This window comes from Periplaneta americana, chromosome 6, assembly GCF_040183065.1.
Source record: "Periplaneta americana isolate PAMFEO1 chromosome 6, P.americana_PAMFEO1_priV1, whole genome shotgun sequence".
Classification (NCBI taxonomy): domain Eukaryota; kingdom Metazoa; phylum Arthropoda; class Insecta; order Blattodea; family Blattidae; genus Periplaneta; species Periplaneta americana.
The window spans coordinates 91,746,326-91,758,739 of record NC_091122.1 but is presented as its reverse complement, the minus strand read 5'-3'; the positions used below and the strand labels follow the sequence as shown (position 1 = coordinate 91,758,739).

General features: G+C 35.7%; 1 protein-coding gene across 4 annotated transcripts in view; it reads left to right on the top strand.

Annotated features, from left to right (window-relative positions):
- LOC138701498 (D-altritol 5-dehydrogenase-like) overlaps nucleotides 1-11,406 on the top strand; it is a 39,627-nt gene extending 28,221 nt beyond the window's left edge. For all 4 annotated transcript variants that reach the window (XM_069828448.1, XM_069828447.1, XM_069828445.1 and 1 more), the window contains 2 exons: nucleotides 8,781-8,888; nucleotides 9,711-11,406. In XM_069828448.1, coding sequence (XP_069684549.1) covers nucleotides 8,781-8,888; nucleotides 9,711-9,822 — 220 coding nt within the window. In that variant the 3' untranslated portion in view covers nucleotides 9,823-11,406. The remainder of the gene's footprint in view (nucleotides 1-8,780; nucleotides 8,889-9,710) is intronic.
- The last annotated feature ends 1,008 nt before the right edge of the window (nucleotides 11,407-12,414 follow it).

Here is a 12,414-nt window from a genome sequence, read left to right as displayed (position 1 = left end):
ATATTACACAAAGTAATTCAAAAAGCTAAAGAATTACACTATAATACAACAATACAAAACTCTGATAATAAAATCAAAACAAATTGGAACATAATTAAAAAAGAAGGTGGACGATTGAAAAGTAAAGTAACAAACTATACCCTTATATCTAACAATACAAAAACGTCAGACCCAAATGAAATTGCAAACATATTTAACAAATATTTTCTTACAATAACTGATAACCTCAACATCCCCAAGATAATGTTACTAACAGTTTAGATTCTTTAACACAATATTTTCCGACAAAATTCCCAAATATTCAAATATTTCCAACAAACAAACAAGAAATAATTGCAGTTATTACTTACTTACTTACTTACAAATGGCTTTTAAGGAACCCGAAGGTTCATTGCCGCCCTCACATAAGCCCGCCATCGGTCCCTATCCTGTGCAAGATTAAGCCAGTCTCTATCATCATACCCCACCTCCCTCAAATCCATTTTAATATTATCCTCCCATCTACGTCTCGGCCTCCCTAAAGGTCTTTTTCCCTCCGGTCTCCCAACTAACACTCTATATGCATTTCTGGATTCGCCCATACGTGCTACATGCCCTGCCCATCTCAAACGTCTGGATTTCAAGTTCCTAATTATGTCAGGTGAAGAATACAATGCGTGCAGTTCTGTGTTGTGTAACTTTCCCCATTCTCCTGTAACTTCATCCCGCTTAGCCCCAAATATTTTCCTAAGCACCTTATTCTCAAACACCCTTAACCTATGTTCCTCTCTCAGAGTGAGAGTCCAAGTTTCACAGCCATATAGAAGAACCGGTAATATAACTGTTTTATAAATTCTAACTTTCAGATTTTTGGACAGCAGACTGGATGATAAGAGCTTCTCAACCGAATAATAACACGCATTTCCCATATTTATTCTGCGTTTAATTTCCTCCCGAGTGTCATTTACATTTGTTACTGTTGCTCCAAGATATTTGAATTTTTCCACCTCTTCGAAGGATAAATCTCCAATATTTATATTTCCATTTCGTACAATATTCCCGTCACGAGACATAATCATATACTTTGTCTTTTCGGGATTTACTTCCAAACCGATCGCTTTACTTGCTTCAAGTAAAATTTCCGTGTTTTCCCTAACCGTTTGTGTATTTTCTCCTAACATATTCACGTCATCTGCATAGACAAGAAGCTGATGTAGCCCGTTCAATTCCAAACCCTGCCTGTTATCCTGAACTTTCCTAATGGCATATTCTAAAGCGAAGTTAAAAAGTAAAGGTGATAGTGCATCTCCCTGCTTTAGCCCGCAGTGAATTGGAAAAGGATCAGATAGAAACTGACCTATACGGACTCTGCTGTATGTTTCATTGAGACACATTTTAATTAATCGAACTAGTTTCTTGGGAATACCAAATTCAATAAGAATATCATATAATACTTCCCTCAATTGCAGTTATTAAAAATTTAAAATCAAAAAACTCCTCAGGGTATGATGAAATAACAAGCAAAATATTAAAAACGAGTTCACATATTATAGCTGGGCCATTAAGTTATTTATGTAACTATTCAATGCTCAATGGTATATTTCCCGAAAGATTAAAATATTCAGTGGTTATTTCTATCTTCAAAACGGGAGAAACAACGTCTCCAGAAAATTACAGACCCATATCACTTCTACCAGTCTTCTCCAAAATCTTTGAAAAAGTAATGTATAAAAGATTATATCATCATCTAGAAAGATACAAAATTTTAGTCCCAGAACAATTTGGATTTAGAAAAAATAAAGGCACAGAAAATGCAACATTTAGTTTAACTGACAAAATTCTGGAGGCAGTTGATAAAAAATTACAAGTTGGAGGGATTTTCTGTGACTTATCCAAAGCATTTGACTGTATAAATCATAAAATGCTGCTAGATAAATTAGATTATTATGGAATTAAAAGTGTTGCACACCAATGGTTTCACTCATTTCTCATAGATAGGAAACAGAAAGTTGAAATGAATACAACTATGAAATCTGCATCGACATGGGGAACTATTAATAATGGAATTCCTCAAGGATCAATATTAGGTCCCCTACTTTTTCTAGTGTTTATAAATGATCTTGCCCCCCTAATAAAAGATGTAGGTCATCCCATATTTTCTTTTTAGTAGGATATTTTACGACACTTTATCAACATCTTCGGTTATTTAGCGTCTGAATGAGATGAAGGTGATAATGCCGGTGAAATGAATCCGGGGTCCAGCACCGAAAGTTACCCAGCATTTGCTCATATTAGGTTGAGGGAAAACCCCGGAAAAAACGTCAACCAGGTAACTTGTCCTGACCGGGAATCGAACCCAGGCCACCTGGTTTTGCGGCCAGACGTTCTGACCGTTACTCCACAGGTGTGGACCATCCCATATTATTTGCAGATGACACAAGTATAGTAATTACAGTCAATAACTCCAACACATTCCAATCCTCAACAGAGGAAATTCTCTTTAAAATATGTGACTGGTTCTCAGTCAATAAATTAGTATTAAATTGTAACAAAACTAACATAATTCAATTTAAATCCTGTCCAAATTCAACGTCGCAAATTTCTAGCACAATAATTAATAATAGATCCCTATTAGAAACAACAACAACCAAATTTCTTGGCTTAAAAATCGATAATGTGTTAAATTGGTAAAATCATATTAAAGAAATTACCCCCAAACTAAATGCAGCTTGTTTTGCTATTAGATCTATGCAAAAGATACCGGTAGTAAATATCAGTACCTTAAAAACAATATACTTTGCATACTTCCACTCGGTAATGAGTTTTGGAATAATATTCTGGGGAAATTCCACAGATAGTAACAATATATTTCTATTACAAAAAAGAGTAATTAGAATAATAGTAGGTGCCAAATCTAGGGAATCGTGTAGGGCTATTTTCAAAAAACTACAAATAATGCCCATGGCTTGTCAGTATATCTTTTCATTAATAATCTTCCTCGTATGTAATCGTGAAAACTTTGTAACTAATTCAACAGTTCATAGCATAAATACACGTCAAAAAAATGACTTTCATACTCCATCGGCAAGTCTATCTTGCTATCAAAAAGGAGTGCGTTATATGGCAGTAAAAATTTTTAATAGCCTCCCTATCAATATAAAAAATGAAACTCAAAACATAAAATTATTTAGGGCCAAATTAAAGAAGTACCGGTACCTAATTTCTCACGCCTTCTATTCTGTAGGTGAATTCACGACATTCAATAACACTTCATGAAATTGATACCGGTACTAAAGCTTTGTGTTGTACTAGTAGACTATATTGTAAATCTCGTCTATATATAAAACTGTGACTATAAATTAAGATTTTATAATAGTATTAAGTTTTTTGACTTGTTCCATATTCTAGCTGTAAGCATGTATGAATACCATGGAATGTTAATAAATACAATACAATACAAGGTTAGATGGAGAGAGAACGGTGATTCACATTCTTTCTGGACGCAGATTTAACTTGGAGGCGTAGTAGTTACCAGTACGGCAACAGAAATTGAAAGGAAACAGTTTTAAAAAAATTGTTCATATAAATCCTTTATAACTGAATGAGCTCTCGTGAAATTATATTTTATATATATATATATATATATATATATATATATAAACTTTTTCGGTTCATAAATAGAAATAATGGATAACTCTTAAAGAATAATAATTGTTTATATTAAAATACAGTGAAAGTCAAACATATTTCTTAATCTATTTTTTTCCTCAGAATGTAGGAATAATCATTATCAATAACTTCTGAGCAGAGGCCGTATGTTTATGACATGCCATATTCGGAGGTGAAATGGCATGTCCACTATAAACTTAAAATAAGCATGTTTTAACTTAATATATTCTGATTGAAATTAGATGCTTTTATTGGTTATAAAGTACAGTACCGATAATATATTTTAGCATATTTTTAGACTTTCGTCATGTTTCGATCATTTTATATAATTAAATCATATTTTATTTCTTTTTAATGAATTTGCCTACCAGTCGTCATACAACTCCTGAGTTGTTTGGTTGTAACTTTTCAGAATTTTTAAAAGTAAGATTATTTAACGACGCTGTTTCAACTACTAGGTTATTTAGCGTCAATGAAATTGATGATGATGAGATGGTATTTGGCTAGATGAGGCCGAGAATTCGCCGTAAATTACCTGACATTCGCCTTACGGTTGAGGAAAACCTCGAAAAAGCCCAACCAGAAAATCAGCCCAAGTGGGGATCAAAACCGTGCCCAAGCGCAGCTTTGGATCAGTAGGCAAGCACATCTCCTAACTGAGCTATGTCAGTGACCTTCAGAATTTTCTCTTAAGTCAGCAAAATGAATGAATTTTCTGAAATTCCAAGTCTTTAAGTTGGTGTAAATTCATTTCCCTTTGTATTCATATGCATCTGTTTCTAAACATTATTACACAGTTTAAAAAACTGGTGTTAAACTCTGTGATGGTCTTCAGCTTGTGGAAAGTGAGTTAAAGTATGCATGTGGTAAAATTGGTGAATGTATTTATGTAAAACTACAGTGTTTACTGGACCAGAATCAAGGATATTCTACACTCTATAGGTCTGTGTGGTAAGTCGGCAACATTTTAATGAAGATGAGCCCAAGTTCAACAGCAATAGTTTAATTTATTTTTAAATATTCTCCAATAACATTCTGCGATGTTCAATGGAGCTTTTTGCTTTACAAATTATGCTCACAGAAAATAGAAGGTCGTTTTCACTTTAAACTTTAAATGTATGTGATTTGCTACTGCAATTCTGCATGGCATTTCATTATTGTATACCGGTATTATTTCTTTCATTATATGTTCAATGAAATTATGAAATATTATCTCACTTATCTCTAGACTGAATATTAAATAAATAACACATTTTAATGATGTAGATTAATACTTAAATAAGTATTGTACTTTTAAAACAATGAGTAAAGTTCTATTTTGAACAAAGGATGGTGTGTTAAAAAGTGAGACAATTTTTAGATCACATTTTCACAGTTCTAAAGAGCATAAATACTTGCTTTTAAAAACATTTTTCGGTCATATACATCCATGCCTTACTTATGAGACTTCAGATTTTCATGGACTGGTAATATTGTATTCCAGAGAACAGTTCTGAGATTTCACTATGTTTGTAGTACATACCTTACAGGTTACATTGTCAAGGTACAGTAAAACATAATCCACATAGATGTTTTTGTTCAAGTATAATAAATTCAACAGGAAAAGCGATCCTTCAGGTCTTGGCCTATATTATACAGATGATGAAATCTGTAAGTGCTTCCGAAAAGTTGGAGATGATTATGTACCAATATATTGTCGGGAACTCGAAACTCTTCTTCATAATCCATAAAGCTAGCTAGCGCACTCTGCATATTGAAGAATTTTAATGTATTGGAAACCAGGATATTTGTGTTTAAGTTATTGCTACTTTTTTTTCCAAACAAACAAATGCATTCATAATAATACTTACTTACTTACTGGCTTTTAAGGAACCCGGAGGTTCATTGTTGCCCTCACATAAGCCTGCCATTGGTCCCTATCCTGAGCAAGATTAATCCAGTATCTATCATCATATCCCACCTCCCTCAAATCCATTTTAATATTATCTTTCCATCTACGTCTCGAAATCGAAAAATCGAAGGAGAATTGGGAGGAAAATTTAAAAGGTACGCAAAACGCGTCCTTGCAAGGGGTTGGGGGCTGTACAAAACTAAATATGTGAGCTCCAAGCCTGTTGGCCACTAGTCTCACTCCGGATTACGCTGCTCCTCTGAAGGAGCTCTAGAAAATTTTGAAGGGGAAGCCGAAATTGGACGTAACCTCTTAGGTACCACATACGCGAGGGGAATGAGATTTGATCAAGTGATCACGGAACGGGGCGAGGAGGAGTTGGCTGGTGTTTGCCGTTAGGATGGCAAGACGTCGTCATCTGTTGTTCGATGACAAAGCATGTGAAGGCCGTCGGAAGAAGCGACGTGAAATCTAAATCTGCAATTTGAGAGGTCCCTGTCCTTTCAATTTGCGACTAATTGAGTGACCTCGTATATTTAATAGACTATTTATAGTATCTGAACTAGGATATACATCGTTTATAATAAGGGGGCAATATATATGGGGAAGGGCATATAGGTCCGTGGCCCATTTCTTATAGGGCTCATCCCGACATTTGTCTTACGCCTGAGGAAAACCACAGAATACCTTAGGCTAGATGAGTTGTCTCATGTATAAGAGACTAGCCAATTTGGCTATTATGTAGGTGGTGACTGTTGTCATGAGCCTTGTTGAATCGTCTCAATTTTGAGACAAGCCATTTGGCTATATGATGGCTCAATTACGGAGAGGGGGGAGAGATGTAATTAGTTAATTAATTTAAAGTAATCAGGGAGATTAATGGGGATATGAGTGCAGGTCCGTGGCCCATTTCTTTTAGGGCTCATCCCGACATTTGTCTTAGCGCCTTAGGAAAACCACGGAAAAACCTTAGGCAGGATGAGTTGTCTCAATATCAGAGACTAGCCAGTTGGCTCTTAGGTTGAATGACTCTATGAATCGATGGATATATACTAGCCAATTGGCTCTATGATAGTTCCATCGATCAACAAAAGTAGATATTGTTAGGGAGGGATTTTGTTTAGCCCAGTTAAGACAAGGTCATTTTAAAGAGGTTGCACTATCCAAGGAGTCTCATGGAGTTGAGTCGTGGCTACCAAAACCTGGGAGTAACGCCAGCCTCCCTGTCCTCCTGTCTCAATAGTATAGCTAATGGACCTGTCTGGTGCCTACGCCGTAACCTAGGATCATACTGGCCGAGGCCAGATATGAGCGGGTTGGGGTTAGCACGAGCTTCCGCATACAGGTTCCTAGCCAGTCGAGCAATGAACTCGTCTATGGTTGGCAACTCTAGTTCATCATGGAACTTTCTTCTCGAGGCGACTCGGGGGAGATGGGTAATGAGTCGAATCACCTGGTTTTGGACAACTTGGAGTTTACGGAGATGGCACACTGCCGCAAACCCCCATGCGGGTGCGGCATAGGTAATGACAGAGCGAATGAGGGCCTTATGCATGGTAAGTCCTACCCTCAGGTTGTCTCGGCCTCCCCAAAGGTCTTTTTCCCTCAGGCCTCCCAACTATATGCATTTCTGGATTCGCCCATAATATGTGCTACATGCCCTGCCAATCTCAAACGTCTGGATTTAATGTTCCTAATTATGTCAGGTGAAGAATACAATGCGTGCAGTTCTGTGTTGTGTAACTTTCTCCATTCTCCTGTAACTTCATCCCTCTTAGCCCCAAATATTTTCCTAAGCACCTTATTCTCAAACACCCTTAACCTATGTTCCTCTCTCAAATTGAGAGTCCAAGTTTCACAACCATAAAGAACAACCAGTAATATAACTGTTTTATAAATTCTAACTTTCAGATTTTTTGACAACAGACTGGATGATAAAAGCTTCTTAACCGAATAATAACACGCATTTCCCATATTTATTCTGTGTTTAATTTCCTCCCGAGTATCATTTATATTTGTTACTCTTGCTCCCAGATATTTGAATTTTTTCACCTCTTCAAAAGATAAATTTCAAATTTTTATATTTCCATTTCGTACAATATTCTCGTCACGAGACATAATCTTATACTTTGTCTTTTTGGGATTTACTTCCAATGTCTTTTCGGGATTTACTTCAAAACCCATCTCTCTATTTGCTTCAAGTAAAATTCCCCTGTTTTCCCTAATCATTTGTGGATTTTCTCCTAACATATTCACGTCATCCACATAGACAAGAAGCTGATGTAACCCATTCAATACCAAACCCTCTCTGTTATCCTGGACTTTCCTAATGGCATACTCTAGAGCAAAGTTAAAAAGTAAAGGTGATAGTGCATCTCCTTGCTTTAGCCCACAGTGAATTGGAAACGCATCTGACAGAAACTGACCTATACAGACTCTGCTGTACGTTTCACTGAGATACATTTTAATTAATCGAACTAATTTCTTGGGAATACCAAATTCAATAAGAATATCATATAAAACTTCTCTCTTAACCGAGTTATATGCCTTTTTGAAATCTATGAATAACTGATGCACTGTACCCTTATACTCCCATTTTTTCTCCATTATCTGTCGAATACAAAATATCTGATCAATAGTTGATCTATTACGTCTAAAACCACACTGATGATCCCCAATAATTTCATCTACATATGGAGTTAATCTTCTCAAAAGAATATTGGACAAAATTTTGTACGTCAACAAAAGTTACTACAGTTAGTCTTGTCTCCCTTCTTAAAGATAGGTACGATTATGGACTCCTTCCATTGTTCTGGTACAATTTCCTTTTCCAAAATAGCAAGTACAAGCTTATAAATTTCGTTAGATAATGCACTTCCACCCTCTTGTATTAATTCTGCTCGAATTTGATCGATACCTGGAGACTTAAAATTTTTCAGATTTTCTATCGCAATTTCAACTTCAGAAAGTGTGGGTTCGGGTATAAATGGCACAGCAGTTTGTATTTGAATTTCGTCCCGATCATTTCTATTTGGCCTATGTATATTTAGTAGTTGCCCAAAATAGTTTTTCCATCTATTCAGGATTGAATAATAATAATAATAATAATAATAATAATAATAATAATAATAATAATAATAATAATAATAATAATAATAATAATAATAATTCTTTATTGCTTATGGACTTGAATACAAATATTTAAAGCATAGATAAGATCCTCAACGTGTATTTGTTGCAGTGTGTCTCCATATGCGCTGTACAAAAATGAGCTGAAGATCATTGCTGTTAAAGTCAACCCATTCAGCTTCCCTAAGGCTCTGGGCTGGATAGAAGCGATGGGTTCTAGGTAAGGACCTGATGACCGCTTAAGCATAATTTTAAGTTTGATAGAAATTACTCTTTTACTTTCTGAGAGTTTCCACTTACAGCGGTTGCCACACAACTACCAGTTCCTTTCTTCTTTTCTGATAGAGGGCAGTATCTTCGGCCATCTTGCACTACTAAGCAGACAGATAGCTTGTCTATCTGATTAAGGGTTAAGGGACTTGGTAGGAAGCAGACCATGGCCCTTTGTAATTGGTACCAACCTGACATACATTATGTCTGGAGAGATTCAGAAAATGACGAATAACCCAAATCAGGATATCTGGCCCATGAGGGGAATACTGGATCTCCCGAAAACAGGACAAGTGTGCTAACCATCCATTCTTGGTCATTAGGCTACTCTTCATTGGTAAATTCAGGTTTAATGCAGGAATCATAATGTTGAATACCAGAAAAAAAGAGGAAATGAATGAATTGTGAAAACAGAAAGAAGGAAAAAAGAAAGAAAGAAAAACTTGAGTAAATGCATTGTAATGTAGATAGGCAGACATAATTTTTTTTTATGTTATGACGCTTTTGAACTTTAGAGATTATTAATAGATATTGAACTGAAAGTGGTAATAAAGCAATGATAAGGCATGGGAACCGAAATACTGTACTTTGAGAAAATCTTTTCCATTATGCCATAACAACTTTACTTACGAAAAGAACTTACACAATCTATTGGGATCCACCCTTGTCGTTTTGGTAGAACAAATGAATGAAAGTAAATCTGAAATTATATGAAACAAAGAGAAATGTGTATGAAATTCGTTGGAGAGTAAGGTGTGGTTTATGCTTTCAGATACCTGCAATATGATAAACTTGGGATCAAGACATACTCATTAAGCCAATATGAGGAAGCATTCAAAGCTCTCAAAGAGGGAACTGTGGCAAAGGCAATGTTCAAAATGTAGAAGTGATGACAGACTGGACACAGAATTACTGAATATTGTTTATTAGAGATGTACACACTATTGTCAACTTTTCAGATGATATATGTAATTATATTCTTATTAGAGGACCTCGCCGTATCTATGTGATGACTACATCATTTTCAGGTGACTTTGTTCTGTCCTTTTTCTTCAATATTTTCTGTATCTATATCAGTGCTTATGTTTACGGTTTATTACTCTTGTCTTTATCTTCTACATCCTATGTGACACTTAGAGAAGATTAATGCTGATGTTTTCGTTGACAATCTCTCCTTCAATGCAGTTTTTTCTTTTTTCTGTAAGTAGGTACTTTACCGTACATATTATAATGATCCAGTAGGCATAGGCGGAGTTATGGGGGAACATTAGGGGGCACTGCTCCCCTGAACTTGGCCGAACTTTTTTTTTCTATTAACGTTATAAAATATTGAATTCAAAATATTTTTCTTGCTTTTGTTTATGATTAAGTTTCTATGCTTAAATTGACGAATTATTGTCTCCAGACCATGTGTTTGGACTATAATATTTATTTTAAATTTCTGAATGTTTAGGAATTTCTACACCTCATTTAAGGAATGGAAGCACTGTAATTTTATTTTTGTGCTGATGTATTAGAACTCTGCAGGTGTTCAAGCAGCCACTTGGAGAAATATGAGTAACATACTGCACAACAATGCAGAAGAAAGAAAAGTGATCCCAGTATAATGTGTAAACTTAAAGACGAAATTAAGTAAAATAATCAGGATTTACATTTGGTATGACATCTTGCTTTTTTTAAATAAACAGATAGAGTAAATGTAAAATTGGTCCACCCACTGTGGAGTGATGGTTAGCACGTCTGGCCATGAAACGAGCGGGCTCAGGTCAAATCCTGGTTGGGGCAAGTTGCTTGGTTGGGGATTTTCTAGGTTTTTCCTCAACCAATTGAAGCAGAATTGCTGGGTAATTTTCAGTTGGACCTCGGACTCATTTCGCCATCATTAATTCACATATCATCATCCATACAATAGCCCGGGTTGAGATCACGGTGCGGCGTGCTGTACTTGTACAAGAGCATGGCCGTTCGGCTACCTAATCATTCACAGAATAGGAGTGATAAGCACAATAAGCCTCAGGGTGCAGTGTAAGCCTTCAGGTCCCTCCTCTGTACAAGAGGGGGAAAAAAGTAAAATTGTCTGTATATTTTGTTACAGTTTTACTTTATTTTACAATACCTTTATTAAATGATTATATTCCGATATACTGTACCAAGGTCAAGCTATAACGGGGAGGAGATAAATGATGTCCCCTATAATCTCGTTATATCGGGATTCTGTGGTTTTGCTTTGTCCCCCCCCCCCCCCCCCCCAAGGAAACGGTTCTCTCTCCGCCTATGTCAGTAGGCATTTCACTAATAATGACTTCAATATTATTTCTGGGAGGTTTCATATACACGTTCTGACTATTCGCCTACCGGTATGAATAAAACTGTACATATGTTATTCTGTTTAAGGAATGAAATTACTTAATACCAGTATATTTTCACATTTATGAATAAAGATGTCATATCTATGATTGGATTCTATATTCAGTTCTATTTTTATTAGTATGGTACTGATATTTGTATTGATATTTAGTAATGATAAGTAGAATTAAGTTACTGAAATATGAACTAGTGTAATACTGTTTGAAGTGGATTCATCAGGGAAGGCAGGGAAATGAAGGAATTTACCTTTTGACCTCGTTACCAAGAATTATTCTCCCATTCTGCAGGATTATCTTTTCTGATGATTTAGCTGATAATATGTAAACGGCATTTCACGCAAGTTGAGAGGGCGCGAAAACATTCTTTTCCCCTTCCTCTTGCCCAGATACCGTCAGCGACCGAGCAGCAGCTGTTACTTCTTATATCTGCACCCCCTACGCTATACACAGAAGAAAATAAAATATTTAATAAAGTACACAAGGGGATACAAAATACAGCCATACAGATGTTTGACAATTACTTATTTCAGTATATTTTAGTGTCGTTTTTATAATATTTTCAACTAGTTACTAATAAAAATTAAGGAATGTTGGTGTGTATTAAGAAGTCCAGGGGACCGACAGATTGTCCCATTGTGTATGTCGCAGTGTAGCAACTAGCGGTGGAGAAAACATTTATCTTTTACCCTAGATGGTTTGTGATTTGTTTCGTCCTTACAGTTTACTTTGTAGTGTTTTGTGAATATCGGTATAGAAAATATTGTACATAGTTCAGTGTTAATTTCTTACATAAGTACATAGTTTTTTTTTTTTATTTAGGTTTAGGAACGTATTTTATCGTAGTTTGTAAATTATTTAAGGAACATTATGACTTCCATAAAAAAGGTAAACCAATGCGAAGTGGTCAGAAGAGATGTGTGTTGACTTTATTTCATACCTTATATGCTGAAAATCCAACTTACAGTTTAGAAAAGGTGCCTGAGATGACGGGGAAACTGACGGGAGTGGGAAAAGCAAGTGTTTATCGCATCAGAAGAGAGGCGAAGATGAATGACAATAAATTAAAGAGTCCTGTGAAATTTCGCAAAATTGTTCCACTATTAGAAAAAT